Source organism: Esox lucius, chromosome 11 (genome assembly GCF_011004845.1).
Source record: "Esox lucius isolate fEsoLuc1 chromosome 11, fEsoLuc1.pri, whole genome shotgun sequence".
NCBI classification, from domain to species: Eukaryota; Metazoa; Chordata; class Actinopteri; order Esociformes; family Esocidae; genus Esox; species Esox lucius.
Window position 1 is genome coordinate 35,202,395 of NC_047579.1, and position 17,690 is coordinate 35,220,084.

A 17,690-nucleotide genomic window follows, 5' to 3' on the forward strand; every position below is an offset into this window, starting at 1 on the left:
GAGCAAAAACGCCAGTCTACGCATGTTTAAAGGCCAACTTGACACAACATGAAAATGGGTAGTTGAGTGACTGTTATATAACTGACATCTCTCCTCAGGCATAGCTTTTCTATCCAAAGGATATTTTCAAACCTAAACAGAGTTTGAGTTTATTTCAAATGTCTTATGTCTGTATGGGTGAAGTGCTCACCGTAAGAGCAGCAGGAAGGAGGCTATAAACATTGAAGTCTGTGAGTTTGATACTGCAATAAGATGGTGAGTAGCATTGCTATAATTCCAAACTGAAAATAACACTCATATTACATCATCTGTCTCTTTAGAGACACGTTTGTGTAATTTATCTGGGTTAACTCATCATAATTTAAATGCAGATGAAACAGAGAAAAACAGAGGTTCTTTCTGGTTTGGTGTCAGTCATCTGGCTCTCTTCAGTTGTCATCAGTGAAGGTAAGTCAGTGTTAATGTTGAGACTGGCAGGGTTGTCGTGGACCCCAAAAATCTGAGGTGACATTAATGATAATGGTTGGCGCAGGGGTCGATAGTTACACGCTACAGGTAACGCGTTAAATTTACTTACGTGTATTTGGTACTAGTAGTTTTCTAGTTACCTTCAGGCTTGTACTCTTACTGTGCCTAAAGTCTACACAATCTTGAGTGTAGCATGTGATTCAGACTCCAATGTTTTCATCATAAAGGTTTAAGGGACGATCTGGAGAGGGTGTTCATGGGTGCCATGCAACTTCCATGTCTTAATAATCATCTTGACCATGCTCCAAAGGATATTTATATATTTTCTGGGTTCATTAAAATGTGTTTGTTGTGATGAAAAAAACGACCTGGTGATTTTTGAATTACAGTGGGTATAGAAAAAAATCACCCCTCTTTAAAATAATCACATTTTGTTGCTTTGCAGCCTGAAATGAAGACAGTTTTTGTTTCAGCTGTATTTACTCAGTGCAACTTATAACTTCCAAGTGAAAGATATAACACCAACATGTCATACATTTTTTAAAACTATTTAAAAACAATCACTGAGTTGGAAAAAGGATCACCCTCTTGTGTCAGTATTTTGTTGAACCACCTTTTGCTTTAATTACAGCCTTTAGTCTGTTGGGGTATGTCTCTACTGAGAGCACATTTGGACGTTGCAATATTTGACCACTCTTCTTGGCAGAACTGTTTCAGTAAAATTTGATGGTGGCCGTTTGTGGACTGCTGTCTTCAAGTCATTCCACAGATTTTCAATGGGGTTTAAGTCCGGGCTCTGACTAGCCCATGCAAGGACATTCACCTTTTTCTCCTTCAACCACTGTGTGGTCAGTTTTGCTGTGTGCTTTGGGTCATTGTCATGTTGGAAGGTAAATCGTCTTCCCATTGACAACTTTCTGGCAGTGGACAGCAGATTTTCCTCATGAATTTAACAGTATTTTGCCCTATTCATTTTTCCTTCTATCCTGACAAGTGCTCCAGTCCCTGCTGCAGAGAAACAACCCCATAACATGATATTACCACCTCCATGCTTTACTGTAGGAATGGTGTTATTTGGATGGTGAGCTGTATTGGATTTTCGCAAGACATCGTTTGGCGTTGAGGCAAAAAATTCAATTTTAGTCTCATCTGACCATAACACTCTTTTCCACGTGGCATTAGAATCTTCAGTCGTGACTGCATGTGGCCTTTCGTGAGGAGTGGCTTTTTTCTTGCAACCCTTCCATACAAGCCACATTTGTGGAGAATTTGTGATTGTTGTCACATGCACACAATGACCACTCTTTGTCATGAATTCCTGCAACTTGCTGTAGGCCTCTTGGTAGCCTCTCTGACCAGTTTCCTCCTGGCTCTTTCATCCAGTTTGGAGCGACGTCCTGACCCAAGGAGTGTCTGTGTTGTACCAAATACCTTCCACTTATTAATAATAGACTTCCCTGCGCTTCTAGGGACTGATAAAGCCTTTGAATATTTTTTTTTTATCCATCTCCTGACTTGTGCCTGTCCACAACTTTATCCCGGCAATCTTTTGACAATGCCTTGCCACCCATAGTTGATTGTTTTCTTCAGTTGCACTACCAAGGACTGAAATGCTTCAGGAAAAGCTTGTTTCATGCTGAGCTAATCAAAATGACCACAGCTGATCACAGTTGAAAGTCAATTGGCTTTGTGTGTTATTGAGAAGGTGATTAACTACATCTGGTTGGGTTTACAAGTCATTTTTAGGAGGGGGTAATTATTTTTCAAACTCGGTGATTCTGTTTTTTTATTTGTAATTTTTTTACAAATAGTTGGTATTATATCTTTCACTTGGATGTTATAAATTGTAAATGCAGCTTTTTTGTCCGTTTTCATTTCAGGCTGCAAAGCAACCAAATGTGATTATTTTAAAGGGGGGTGATTCTTTTCTATACCCACTGTATGCAACCAGTTGGTGGCACAGATAGAAAGGAAAAATAATATCCTCTTCTGGAGATGTGCTTCAAAAGTAAAGCATATTGGCCCATAATGGCTAGACTACTACGTAATCATTAAATGCATCAGTGGAAGTGATCGTAGCAATTCATGTTGTGACTAGTTAACACCTTGAAAAACAGGAATATGCCCAATGTAGTGTTCCACTTGAGCAATTCTAAGTAGAGATCTATTTTTTGCAGCGGTGCCAATCACAAATCCCTAACCTGGAAGTTGGCTATTGTGTATCGAAGTAATGAGTTTCAAGCCTTTACCCTCCGCTTCATAAATCTATAGAGAGGAGAACAATGTCCTGTCTCTCCGCAGGTACATTGGAACTTAAAACCAGTGCTGAGACAAAGGGTCAGTGCTGTCAGAATGTGACCCTGCAGTGTGACATCATCTCCCTGAGACCACTCAACATCCATTACTTTTCCTGGATAGATAAAATTGAAAGGAGGGAGCTGTGTGTGATCAATGCTACAGATGTCGTGATCTCTCCAGGGGTCCAGTGTGACAAGACGAACAACAGCCTCACAGTAACTCTGACTCAGTTGAGACCACACAGCCCAAGCAAATACATCTGCAAGCTACGCTCCAGCCTAGGGATCAAAGCCACCAACATCACTGTGACACAGCCCGGTATGTAGAATATGCATAATGATCCTCCAGTATTTAGTCACAATAGACAACATCATCACTGTGACACTGCAGGTATGTAGAATATGCATAATGATCCTCCAGTATTTATTCACAATTGCTGCTGTTGGATGATGTTGAAAATGTAGCTAAACATGTTACATCAGCTACCACCTTTTCTGAGGCAGATAGATGAAATAATGTCATTGTTAATAGTACAAGTAGTAAACAGAATTACTCCATACTCATCCAATTCTCCCCCTCCACGTTTCAGAGTGCCTGTTTGATGAGAACAAGCCTCAGGTTCAGTGCCATTTCTTTGGAGTTAACCAAGAAGGTACAATCCACTGGTACCTGGGCACTGAGAATATAACAGAGTCTGCCAAAACAGAGAGCCAGGAGGTTGAAAATGGGCTGTTTAATTTAACAAGTACTCTGCCAATCCAGGCTAAGTCGGGGCCTTACAACTGTTGCCTGTGGATACCTAGTAGTGGAAACTACCAATCTTATAAACTGCTGCCGGACAACAACTCTTCATGGACAGTGACTGGGAGCAGACTGCTGTGGGTCCTCATTTTCGTTGTACTCAAAATAACATAGAACTAATATACTCAACAGAAGGTTTTGAGGGTTTTTTGGCTACTGATAACAGGGATTTCTATATTTTTATTACAAAACATAAATAGAAAATGTCAACAAAAATTACAAATGTATTTATTCTGAACAGAAAACTACTGCAAATTGTCATGTGAGAAAACTGTTACAAGAATGTGTAAAATCTTACTTGCTTTGCATATAGTAGTAGAATGCTGATCCCTAGTGGTAGGTTTTACTGATCGTAAAGGTAAAAGGTGTTCCAAAATAGACTTGTAGAACTGACAGATTTTGAGTATTTGGTCCATCTTTGTAGCATGGTTTACTTCTTAAATCCTTAAAGAGTCTGTAATGTTCTTATGGACAGATATGATGAAGAAGAGCAAGCATCAGTGTGATGGAAAAAAGTGTGGGGGGAAAATAAACTGTCCTTGATCGTGTAATTCTGCTCACTTTCTATGACTTCACCCATGAATGGACTTTATGCACAATACACATCAAATGTATAATTAGAGACAATCAGAGCATGAGTATTTATCATTAGGACTGTTATTTTCATGTAAGATTGATGTACTGTTTTCACAAGAACAGGGCTAGCTTGCCCACATTGCGTTAACGATTGGACCAGGAAATGTGATGACGTGTAGAACGATTAGACACAGTTTATATACTCGTCTGTGACATTTCTTGTTTGTCTTGCTTTACACTTTTGATGACACAGACCTGTCAAATTTCCTAGGAAACTATGTGCTTTGTCTTTTTCACAGTTTTACTTAACTTGATAATGTGCAACTTAACAACCCAATGTATATCAGGTCATCTGTGACACATACATGGTGTTGTGGTTTGGGCATGTATGGCTGCAATTGAAACATTCTTTATTGGTCATGTGACTGCTGATGACAGCAACAGGATTAATCTATTTGAACATGCTTTTCACATGTGGAAGGCAAAAAAAGCTTGTTAAACAAGCTGGGACTGAACATCTGAAGACCAGGGAAGATACCTAGCGTCTGGTGATGTCCATGGGTTGCAGAGCTCAGGCAGTCACTGCACGCAAAAGACATGTGACCAAGTACTAAACAACAGTAGGAAATGTTGATCTAACAGGTCATTTTGCAATGCTACGCTCATTAGTTTATTATTTCTTCTTGTTTGGCAAAGCTACTCTCATCAGTTTATTATTTCTTGTTTGGTGATGCTAAGCTCATCAGTTCATTCTTAATGTACCAGAAAGTTTAACTTTTACAGTCTGCACTAAAACTTTATAGTCATTTGTTTTTTAAAATACAAAGTGTCGGAATACAAAACCAAAAATTAAAAACTAGTAAATTAGTACACATTCAAATGAGTGTGAAGGAAGGTTATCCTAGCTTAGTCAAAGGAATCCATGATTCAGAGCCAGACTCAAGTCAGGTGATTGGGTTTTCATATACAGGTCAATGTATATGATTATAATAGATTATATGGATTTTTCAGACTAAATCATATCAGTTTTTCAGACTAAGTGATATTAATGACATCCAACCTACTTCAAATGTGAATTACATTTAATTGCAGTATTCACTGAATACATCCTTTATGACAAACAGATTTGGGGATGTTAGAATGGGACATTTTGGGATTGTGTGTTCCTCTTAAGATATTCAATCTGTAAGGTCTGGATCACTGATATCAAGACTGGAGTTAAAACCTGGACTGGGGCTATGATTAATACACTTCTGGATACAGACAGCACTACTCTTAGATGGGAAGCCTGTTACCATGGTGAAACTAAGCTGCCGATGCCTCACACTGTACGGAAACAGATTTTTTTTTTTCTGTTTACATCTGATTAGGACAAGTCTCTTTATATGGAAATGCACACTAATAAGTTGCGCTTTGTAAAGCACTATGAAATCAACCCTGTTCTGATGGAGAAAAGGAGGTATATACTTACCAGGATCAATAACGTGTAACCATTATTCAGTCTCCAACCGACCCAGTTAGAAATACTAGAATAACTATGGTTGGTTGCAGCACACAATTACAGTGGAAGTTACCTACGACAGTGTTTGCTATGGATTTTTCCCCTGATAAAATGATCCCTCTTAGGCTATTCATCAAGTCTGTCTTTGTTATATAATGCTCTGTTCAGGCTTAACCAGACGCACACAGATTTTCATCATTATGCCATAATTTAACAGGCACAGGGAAATGTCAACTGCAGCTTACAAAGCCCCCATTACCTTCCTTAATGTGACTGCATTGTGGGCTGGGACAGCCACAATCAGAACCTTGCATTGAAAACTGTGGTTCATGAAAATGTTCATTTCTACAATGTCAAGAAAACTATTGAATATTACTACACTTGTTTACGAAGGTCCACAACAAAAGTCAACATACAGTGTCTTTGTCGATACAAGTTGTGTTTCTGTGAGATTCTGGTTTTGCTATTCAACAATTGACAATTTGATCCACAGAAGGAACAAGAATTGGAACCAGGCAAGCTTATTTCTGCTGGCCCACGATTTGACGGGATGAATGTTGTTGCCCAAGCTGGATTCGATCCGCAGTTTACTATGAGACAGACTGTGTCTTTAACCACTACGCTATTTAAACAGCGGGTGTGGCTGCACGTGATATGTGTGTAGAGATGTATTTACTTCTTGCATTGTCAGACCAATAAGTTGAAACTCCACGGTTCTCGAAATAGTTAACCACCACGCTATGTGAACTACGCTATGTATCGAAAGAGCAATATGTTCGTTGTTGGTGCAGTTCGTCCATCGCAATACAACCATAAATAGTTTTACTTTAGGCTAACTATAATGTAGCTACTGAAGCTTGTAGCCAGCAAAGTTTTAGTCTAGCTATACAGTACCTATAACGAAAACAATTCAATCATCCATGGCTGGTTCCTTTCTTTAGAAAACAATGACAGTTGAATAGAAAGAAATGTTTTATTACTCAAGTTCAAATGGGAGGAGACCCCGGGGAAGACCTAGGACATGCTGGAGGGACTATGTCTCCCGGCTGGCCTGGGAACGCCTCGGTGTCCCCCCGGAAGAGCTGGAGGAAGTGTCTGGGGAGAGGGAAGTCTGGGCATCCCTGCTTAGACTGCTGCCCCCACGACCCGGCCCCGGATAAGCGGAAGATGATGGTATGGTAAGTTCAAATGCTGTATTGAAAACAAACTGAGCATAGTGTTATTGATTATTTTATTTTACTAGCTGAAAAATATCGCATTTTATTTTTACTAACAGGGAAACCAAATCGCGTTGATAGTGTACTCCTCCCACCCATCCTTAAGTCCTTGGTACCAAATGTACAGTCGAAACAGGAAAGTCTAGAGCCAACATTAGCATAAATCACCAGTGTAGCCCTGGTACCGTGGTAAAGCACCATTACTCACTCAGTCAGTAAGAGACATTTGCTCTTCTTAGCCAGCTCTGCTTACGCAGTCTGGCCAAAAGGATAAATACAACTTAAATATTAGGTTTAGTATAAAACATACAACAGGTTTAGGTTATGTTTTGGGTACGGATTAGATTTTGGGGACAAGGCAAATAGTGGGGAAAAACTGTGTTCTAATTCATGAATTAAGACAAAACAAATGTTGCTCCAGGCTCCAGGCTGGGGCAAAAGTAAAGAATGGCTTATATCACACCATGGTCCTTCAGACAACCCCAAGTAAGACGAATTTAAGCCAAACATGATTTTTGGTTGAACTATCCCTTTATGATGAAGGCTGACTACAAAAATGACATATCATTATGTAATGTATAGTAATGTTATAATGTTGACTTTATCTAATGCATATACCCACCAACACCCTACATATCTGTCAAACCCATTAAAAGTGTGTTTGCGATTTCAGCTCTGCTGTCAGGACACACGCCACATCTGCTAGGGAGCTGACAACAGGATAGGAGGTGGGTGCGCCCACGCAGTAGTCTATTCATGCCAGTCAGGTCAGCCATGTTATACTCACATGGGTACCGTCATGAAGACAAAGTGACATGCTGAGACATGCACCATGCACACACAAACACAACAATCACTGGGGCAGCACGCCCTCACGCCCTGGGGGCCCACAGGCTGCAAGCAGATAAAGGAAGCAAACAACCTGTGTGATTCTGTGGTTTTTGGAGCCATCTATTTTATGTTAAACATGGACTTTATCAAGGTCCAGTCTATTTGTAAGTATACTCTAGGACCAAATCAGAGTTAAGTACCTAATAGCCAGTGCATATACCCAGCCACCCATTACCACACACATCAGATTAGGGTAAATTTGCCATATAATACTGATCCCAGAAGTGCCTTATTGCTGTTACAAAATGAATAGATCAGTAATTATGTTTTGTTTTTGTCATGGTATACAGCTATTTTACCACAGCTTGCAGCCAGTCAGCATTCAAGGTTTGAACCACCATGTTTATAATTAGGATTAATAGATGGGTTTCATGCAAAACACCTATGGAAGCTCCAGCCATATACAGTGGGGCAAAAAAGTATTTAATCAGCCACCAATTGTGCAGGTTCTCCCACTTAAAAAGATGAGAGAGGCCTGTAATTTTCATCATAGATATCCTTCAACTATGAGAGACAAAATGAGAAACAAAAATCCAGAAAATTACATTGTAGGATTTTTAATGAATTTATTGGTAAATTAAGGTGGAAAATTAGTATTTGGTCAATAACAAAAGTTAATCTCAATACTTTGTTATATAACCTTTGTTGGCAATGACAGAGGTCAAACGTTTCCTGTAAGTCTTCACAAGGTTTTCACACACTGTTGCTGGTATTTTGGCCCATTCCTCCATGCAGATCTCCTCTAGAGCAGTGATGTTTTGGGGCTGTCGCTGGGTTACCTGGGCGGTGTTTGGGATCATTGTCATGCTGAAAGACCCAGCCACGTTTCATCTTCAATGCCCTTGCTGATGGAAGGAGGTTTTCAAGCCAGAAATCTTGCTTGTTTGTAGGTGACCAAATACTTATTTTACAGAGGAATTTATCAATAAATTCATAAAGAATCCTACAATGTGATTTTCTGGATTTTTTTTCTCATTTTGTCTCTCATAGTTGAAGTGTACCTATGATGAAAATGACAGGCCTCTCTCATCTTTTTAAGTGGGAGAACTTGCACAATTGGTGGCTGTAATAAATAATTATGGTGCATTTTCTTGGAAGCCATTTTCTTTTGGGGGATTGTATATTTAAATGTGTGAAGGCAATTAGGCTTGCTTTGCTCAATTGGTTACATGAGTAGAATTGATTAATTCCCTCTTAGGAATGAGGAATGCAGTGGGAATATAATTCAAGCTCAGCATGGCAAACAACCTGGTAGACCAAGACCACTATCACGGAGACATGGTAAAGATTATTTTTAAATTAACAGTAGCTGCCTATACCACAATGTATTGGGGTGTTGGGTGAGTAGCACAGATTCAAGTAGAAGGAGGCATTCATATATTAAGTAATGCACAAAAGCAAGCTAAGTTGATTGAAAACCAACTAATTAAACCATTTGGGACCTTGCACTGAAAAAACAATAAGATAAATATAAATCACAAGAGTTTTTTAATATTGTCTTTGTTGTCCGGCCCACTTTAAATGGCTTCTATTTGTAGCTGTGTGGGAAGCTTGGAAGCTGTGATTGCCAGTCTGTTTAGAGGCAGGGATGATATACAGGGTCAATCCTGTTCATTCTCCACCAGCCTCCCATTCATCTCACATGGCAACAAAATGGCTTTTCAAAAAGAAACATTTCTCCTTCCATCCATTAGGGCACTTCTGTGAAACAAAAACACTGTACTAATTAAAGAGTACTTCACTATACACGCCTCATGATTCTATTTCTCTTGATAGCCTTATACTCCTGCACAAATAGTCAGTCCCATTCTAACACTAATCTATGTAGCTAATTATTAACTGACTCAGTTCGACATACTGTATTAGGTTGAGATGCAGGATCTTGAGTGTTTAACTCATTGTCTCCACACAGACAGAACATTAGTTTCCAGTAGAACAATGGCTAACGCGATAGAACGTGCATTTTTACAAATGCTCAAATGGTAATTTTTAAAAAGTTAAGGAAAACACATTTTTCATTACATGAGGAAAGGAAAGCATCCTTTAATGGGCAGACAGTGTGTTGTCTTTGGGCGTATACTCACTGCGATAAAAAGTACCTCAAAGTTGTGGCTCGAGACAAAAAAGTAATCTATTGGCTCTACATTTATTCGATTCATTTTGGGAAATAAATCGTAATTTAAAAAATTTAATTGGATACATTGGAGAACATTAAATAATAATTTGCTTATACTAATTTGCTTCATTCAGAATCAGGCTTTTTCTCCCGTCTTTGACCCAAAACATATAGAATCAGGCTTTAGTACAGCTACAATCTGGAAATGGATATTAAGAGGAACATCTTAAGCTAATTAACTGAGTCAAATAATTTTGAGCTTTTGAGCTGGCACTTAGGGGACATGGAGAAACCATAAAATTGGAGAACACAGGAGTCTTTTGGGGAGACGTTGATTTTGAGGCATCAGGACTGTAATGAAGAATCACTGTTTACAAAGGCCATGTAACATGTTCTTGCCACAACGCATGGTTCAGTTACTGTGAAGAACAAGAACAATCATACTGGATTATCACCAGTTATTCTATTCAATGAATTGAATAATGGATTAAGCTACTAGGTGCATTAGCCCTCTACCACCAATTCTAGCTGAGTGTACTAACGTTATCTGGCTCCAATTCTTTTAGTTAATCAAATCCTCTCACTAGCCAGCAAGGCCACCTGTGCAACAATGTTATTGTGGTGATGAAGAGTTAGATTACAAGTTTCATGGAGGTTTGAGGTTTCTACTGGTTACAGATTTGAGACGAGAAAATCATGTTTGAGCCAGGTGGCTTGGAGTTGGCATACTGACACTGTCACAAACTACTTGGCTGAGTGAATGTGCTACTTCAGAGGTGCGGATAACAGGCAGTTATGAAGAAGACTCAGAACCCTGACAACTAGCAGAAATGTTTGTTGAAATAAAAAAGAACACAAGTCATTCAATGTGGCGATACCATTGCCTTCTTTGCATTCACTGAGGTTGCAAGTTATTTCATCTCTAAAATGTTAAAGGTTTCTAAAAAAAAAAAACAACATGATCAAAACCAGTAAAAGCACACAAAGTTAAATCAACTAAATATACTTAAAGGCAGGAACAATAAGTAGTCTTTTCAGGTAGGCAAATAACATTGTGCAATGTTTTCTACTGCTTTGTAAACCTGTCTGAAGCAGAAAGCACAGAAGAAAAAAACTAGAAGTCTCTCTCCTGTAGCAAACTGATAAACAGATGTTCAGATTATGCTGTTGTTTTTCAGGTGCCATGGCAACACTCAGTCCTCAGGTTCTGGGTTTGACAATAAAATTACCCAGTGGAGACTCATCACCGAATAACACATCTAAGCACTGAAGGGGCACACACACACACAGACATTCAGCCCCTCAAAATGTGAGCCGGCGTCGTGAGAATCTGACATTCTGCAAAGTGTGAGGAACAAAGCAAGGAAAGGTTCATGTCTCAGCTGGTTGTGCCTTATCAGGCACAGATAGACATACACACTGACATTTAGGAAGTCACTATGCAGACTAGTGTAGACATTTTTCCAAATGCAAAAGGAATGTTAATGAATTGTCTTTATAGGCACATGCCCCCCAGAGAACTGACCTTCATGAGATGTTAAATGGAACAGGAGCGGGAGGTGTTCAACACCATAATATCCATGACATTCCCTGGGGAGCTGGTGAAGCGTTTAACCCTCAGTGTGAGGTTAACCCTGAAGTCATGTTAGGGTCAAATTGACCAGTTTTAAGACTTTGATTTGTCTGAAACAACGTTTAGGTTATTATGATCTGCATGAAACCTGATGATATCCTCAATATTGTGTTTCTGAACATAAAAAACAAAAGGCAACCAAATGTAACAGTTTCAAGGGCCTCAAATAGTTACATTCATAGTATTAGGGTGAAAATGACCCGGTGGTGGAGAATAGATGAAAATGCTTGTTGAAAATCCTGCCGAGCACAGATCGAGAGTGGAAACTACACCTTACTACACCTCACAACACCTCACTACACCTTACTACACCTCACTACACCTCACTATACCTTACTACACCTCACAACACCTTACTACACCTCACTACACCTCACTATAACTTACTACACCTCACTACACCTCACCACACCTCACTACACCTCACAACACCATACTACACCTCATTACACCTCACTACAATTCACTACACCTTACTACACCTCACCACACCTCACTTTACCTCACTACACCTTATACACCTTACTGCACCTCACTACACCTCAGTACACTTCACTACACCTGACTACACTTTACTGCACTTCACTATACCTCACTACACATCACTTCACCTCATTACACCTTACTACACCTCACTACACCTTACTAGACCTCACTATAACTTACTATACCTCACTACACCGCACTACACCTCACTATACCTCACTATACCTCACTACACCTTACTATAACCTACTACACCATACTACGTCTCCTCAATACACACACACACATACTGCACAAACCATGCCTGCCATGGTCAGTGTTTGTTGTAGTACTTCAACCAGGTCATATGAGGTGAAGAATTGTCACATGTTAGAGATACACCTATCAGCCATAACATTATAACCACCTGCCTAATATTGTGTAGGTCCCCTTTTGGGTCCCCCATCCACATGAATGGGTTAGGGTTAGACAAAGACAAGGCCCAAATTGTGATGGCTAGACGACTGGGTCACAGCATCTCCAAAACTGCAGCCCTTGTGGGGTGTTCCCAAACTGCAGTGGTCAATACATATCAAAAGTGGTCCAAGGAAGGAAAAGCGGTGAACCGGCAACAGGGTCATGGGCGACCAAGGCTCAATGATGCATGTGGGAAGCAAAGGCTGGCCTGTGTGGTCCGATCCAATAGACGAGCTACTGTAGCTCAAATTGCTGAAAAAGTGAGTGCTGGTACTGATAGAAAGACCAGTCAGGGTGCCCATGCTGACACCTGTCCACTGCCGAAAGAGCCTACCATGGGCATGTGAGCATCAGAACTGGACTATGGAGCAATGGAAGAAGGTGGCCTGGTCTCATTTTCTTTTACATCACATGGATGGCCGGGTGTGTGTGCGTTGCTTACCTGGACAACACATGGCACCAGGATGCACTATGGGAAGAAGGCAAGCCGGTGGAGGCAGTGTTCTGCTGGGAAACCTTGGGTCCTGCCATTCATGTGGATGTTACTTTGACATAAACCAACTACCTATGCGTTGGTGCAGACCATGTGGACCCTTTCATAGCAACGGTATTCCCTGATGGCACTGGCCTCTTTCAGCAGGATAATGCACTCTGCCACAAAGCAATTATGATTCAGGAATGGTTTGAGGAACACAATAACGAGTTCAAGTTGTTGCCTCCAAATTCCCCAGATCTCAATAAGTCCTGTGGGATGTTCTGAATAAACAAGTCCAATCCATGGAAGCCCCACCTTGCAACTTACAGAACTTAAAAGATCTGATGCTGACATCTTGGTGCCAGATACCACAGCACACCTTCAGAGGTCTAGTGGAGTCCATGCCTCGATGGGTCAGGGCTGTTTTGGCGTCAAAAGGGGGACCTACACAATATTATGTAGGCGGTCATAATATTATTGCTGATATCGGTATATATGAGCAACACTATATGTACCCAGAACACTCTTTCCAAATCTGACAGCCCAACCAAACTGAGCAATTGGGGCAGAAAAGCCTTGGTCAAAGAGTTGACCAAGAACCTGTAAGTCACTGACAGAGCTCCAGTGTTCCTATGTGGAAATGGGAGAACCTTCCAGAAAGACGGTCATCTCTGCAGCACTCCACCAATCAGGCCTGTGTGGTGGAGTGGACACGGGGAAACCAGTCCTCAGTAACAGGCACATGCCAGTATGCTTGAAGTTTGCCAAAAGGCACCTAAATGACTTTCAGATGATGAGAAACAACATTCTCTGGTCAGATGAAAGCAAGATTGAACTCTTGCCTGAACGCCAAGCATCAGGTCTGAAGGAAATCAAGCAAATTTCATCACCTGGCCAACACCATCGCTAAGGTGATGCTCCATGATGGTAGCAGCCTAGTGCTGTTGGGATGTTTTCAATTGCAGGGACTGGGAGACTAGTCAGGTTCGAGGGAAAGATGAATGCTGCAAAGTACAGACAGATTCTTGATGAAAACCTGCTCTAACTGGATTACTGCATATCAAAAAAAATTCTGCTTGGGGTATTGAGTGTTGATTGGTGGCAAAAAAAAGTGTTTTCTTTTTATCAATTATACATTTAGCCTATAACAACAATGTATGGAGAAAGAAAAATAACAATGTAGCCATTTCTTGTAACTGTTTACCAGTCTCTTACATTGACTTGGAATTTTTGCCCACTCTTCTTTACTGTACTGCTTAAACTTTGTCATGTACCAAGGCTTTCTTGCATATAAGTCCCCCCACAGCACTGTAATAGGATTGATATGTACTTTGATTTTGGCCATTTCATAACCCTCAATTTATTCCTCGTGTGTTTTGGGTCATTGTCCTGTTGCAATTTCCATATTCAGTTCAGCTTCAGCTTTTTTATCAATATTCTCATATTCTCATATTCTCTGGTACAATAAGGAATTAATGGTTGAATAACGGATGGCAATTGGCCGGGTACTGAGGCAGCAAATCAGCCCCAAACCATAATGCCACTGCCTCCATGATTTATGGTTGATAAGATCTTCTGTTTAAAGGTAATGCTTAGTTTTTTGGTCTCAATCCCAAAAATGGCATCTGGGATTGAGACCAAAAAAATCCTGCTCCATTGTCCCAGTGGTTGTAGACTTCACCCAGTTGTTTCTTGGCAAACATCAGTCATGTATTGATAAAAAAATTTAGAGATCAGAAGCTTTTTCGATCTTGACCTCCCATTTAGGCCAAGTTGGTGGAGTTTCTTTCTGAAAGTTGACTCATGCACTCTCACATTTGGCAAGAGAGGCCTTCAGATCCCTACATGTTACTCTAGGTTTTGTCGAGAATTCTATAAGCATCACATGACACCGGGGTGGGAAAATGACTAATTGGGCCCAATTTGGACATTTTCACTTAGGGGTGTACTCACTTTTGTTGCCAGCAGTTTAGAGATTAATGGCTGTGGGTTGAGTTATTTTGAGGGGACAGCATATTTACACCATTACACAAGCTGTACACTCACTACTTTTCATTGTAGCAAAGTGTCATTTCTTCAGTGTTTAAATATTTACAGAAATGTGAGGGGTGTACTCACTTTTGTGAGATCCTGTATGTAACAAGAGCACAATGCACAGTATGTGGTGAGGAAGGTCAAAAAAATATTGGAATTTACTACTCATCAAATGTGTAAGCACATTCTTTAGGTACTGCTTCGTGAAGATACAGTATATGGATAATCCCTGAATAACATTGCTTTATACCAATGATATCATAGAACAAATTAAATGTATAACTTATACAGGAATAATCAAACAGTCAATATATGTTATATAGAACACGTCCAGAAAATGGTTTAAGTAACAAGCTCTCGCCCAGATCAGACAATTGCTCTGTGTGCCAAATGTCTATCAGCTAAAACTCCTATATGAATGCTACATGAAAACACTGCTTTAAGCATTTTCCTATCCATCACCTCCCTCCTCCTGAATCAGATTCTATGCCATAGCACCAGTCTTCCCGATTGGCTGCTGTGAAATCACTCCAGTACTTTTTACTGATTGGCTGAGAACAGGAGAGGGCATGGACTCTGATTCGGAAAACACATAAATAGGACATACAGACAGCCAGACATACACAGATGCACCTGCCATTTCCTCAGTGATTTCTGACTACAGCTGACCTTGCGTCCCTGTTTACTGACTCCAACTCCAGCACCACCTCAGCAAGCACCCGCAGCAGAGTAAACCTTTCCATCAACGCAAAAAATAAATAAAGGAGAGTTATTTTGTAACAATTGCAGATCAAGCTATATGTGAAAAGTCTTAACAAGAACAGAAAAAGAGAGTGCCAGTCAACATGTCTCTAGAGGTAAAGGAGAAGACAGAGGTGCGTCTGGTGTTTCTTGGGGCAGCCGGTGTGGGAAAAACAGCCCTGATCCGCCGCTTCCTACAGGACAAGTTTGAGCCCAAGCACCAGTACACAGTGGAGGAGCTGCACAGCAAGGAGTATGACATTGGAGGGGCCAAGGTTACCATCCACATCATGGACACCAGCGGCAGCTATTCCTTTCCCGCTATGAGGAAGCTCTGCATCCAGAATGGCAACGCTTTTGCCTTGGTCTACGCAATTGATGATTCTGACTCGTTGAAGGCTGTCAAGAGCCTGCGAGATGAGATCCTAGAGGTCAAGGAAGACAAGTTCACTCCCATCGTGGTGGTTGGGAACAAGACAGACAAGCATGGTGAGCGAACAGTGTCCCGCCAGGATGTGTTCTCCACAGTGAAACTGGACTGGAACAACAGCTTTCTGGAGACGTCAGCCAAGGAGAACAACAATGTGCTAGAGGTTTTCAAGTTGCTGCTGCAGCAGGCTAACCTGCCCAGCAGGCTCAGCCCAGCACTGAGACGACACAGGGAGACCTTCCCTAAAGACTGCAACAACCCCCCGCCCATGAACAAGACCAACAGCTGTCTCATCACTTGAGGTCTCATAGAAGGACCAGGATGGGATCTACAGTAGGTCAGTGTTTCAGACAGTCATGGTTGCTGATGTTGCTGCTTCTAAAGAGTAAAAAAAATTGCTTACGTTCCCTGTTACCCTCAAAATCCTGACTCCACCACATTACATTCCCTGTAAAGTACACAAGAAGAGCAAAATGACTGTTAAAACGGAACCTGAACTGATGACATTGTAACCTGAATATGGTGGGGTTATGTTAACACAATATAATGTGACAATTAGGCTACTCCGGTGGGTTATTTTGCCTATACAACATTATATTGTTGTACAGGTTTACGGTTTATTTTTGTATTGATGTATTGGTGTTAACTCTTAACAACTGTGAAGATATTTAGACAATTATAACTAATTGTGCAAAGGCTGAATGTCATGAGAAGTTTTTATACAATTAAGTTTAGCTATGACATTTATTTTGCTTTTCATAGTAACAAAATATAGTCTTGAATCAACTCTGCATTACACTTTTTAGAGGGTTCAACATGGAACCCCTACAGGGAGAGCCAAATCACTTTGTACTATTTTATTGTACTAACTTATTTTTTCATATTGATATGCACTTGGAGTTTATATTTTGCACCGATAAGTATTTTTATTTACAGAATGTATTAAAATATATTAGGCAAAGTGAATTGTTTTCTACAAAAATTGGGATGTTTAAAATAGTTCATTAACGATACTCTAACAAATATGTTATCGTTATATTACCAACTGCTTATCAAAAACAATCTAAAAAGGAATCAAAACATAACTTTGTCAATTTCTGTGGAATAAAAGGTCTGTATGGGAACAAAATGAAAACAGCATTCCTACTAAGGACCTGTGAAGTGTAACATACTCCATATATGCAAACCTTCCAAATGTCTTAACTCATTTTATAATGTCTTTACGCTCGACAGATGTATATAACATCCAAATGATGCACTAATGTTTAGTATTTGGTCAAATATCCTTTGCATGCAATACTATTGCCCCTAGCAGATACTGGATAACTTCTCTGGCGATGCTCTGCATGGTCTGTACTGCAGTCATCATCAGTTATTGGTTTTCATGTCTTTTTACCTAACGTTACCATCTTCAGCAAAGGAAATGCATGTTCAGGTGAATTTAAACCTGGAGATATAAAAGTGAAGGACATTCCACTTTCAGCCCTGAAAGATTCTCTTGTTGTCATGGCAGTACTTTTGGAGTTATTCTCTTGCTGTATGAAAATGTATGCACTCATTACGTAGT

General features: G+C 40.3%; 2 protein-coding genes across 4 annotated transcripts; both read left to right on the plus strand.

Moving 5' to 3' along the window:
- Positions 1–201: 201 nt before the first annotated feature.
- Positions 202–3,769, plus strand: LOC105013146. Of its 3 annotated transcripts, none has more exons than XM_010874479.2 (4): positions 202–255; positions 372–447; positions 2,770–3,084; positions 3,356–3,769. In XM_010874479.2, exons 1-4 carry the CDS (start codon positions 253–255, stop codon positions 3,679–3,681), a joined length of 720 nt encoding a protein of 239 aa, XP_010872781.1. In that variant the 5' UTR covers positions 202–252; the 3' UTR covers positions 3,682–3,769. The 3 variants fall into 3 exon arrangements, with proteins under 3 accessions (XP_010872781.1, XP_010872782.1, XP_010872783.1); XM_010874480.2 differs by having other exon boundaries at positions 2,887–3,084; XM_010874481.2 differs by having other exon boundaries at positions 2,947–3,084.
- An 11,831-nt stretch (positions 3,770–15,600) lies between these two features.
- Positions 15,601–17,033, plus strand: LOC105013148 (GTP-binding protein Rhes-like). The gene has a single exon (XM_034295393.1). It carries the CDS (start codon positions 15,798–15,800, stop codon positions 16,422–16,424), a length of 627 nt encoding a protein of 208 aa, XP_034151284.1. The 5' UTR covers positions 15,601–15,797; the 3' UTR covers positions 16,425–17,033.
- Positions 17,034–17,690: the final 657 nt, after the last annotated feature.

What these genes read in the sequence shown, in the direction of transcription:
- LOC105013148 (XM_034295393.1), top strand. Translation starts at nt 15,798, where the DNA reads ATGTCTCTAGAGGTAAAGGAGAAGACAGAGGTGCGTCTGGTGTTTCTT.
- LOC105013146 (XM_010874479.2), top strand. An exon ending in TTCAGTTGTCATCAGTGAAG is followed by an intron (nt 448 to 2,769) that starts GTAAGTCAGTGT and finishes GTCTCTCCGCAG; the next exon opens with GTACATTGGAACTTAAAACC. An exon ending in CATCACTGTGACACAGCCCG is followed by an intron (nt 3,085 to 3,355) that starts GTATGTAGAATA and finishes TCCACGTTTCAG; the next exon opens with AGTGCCTGTTTGATGAGAAC.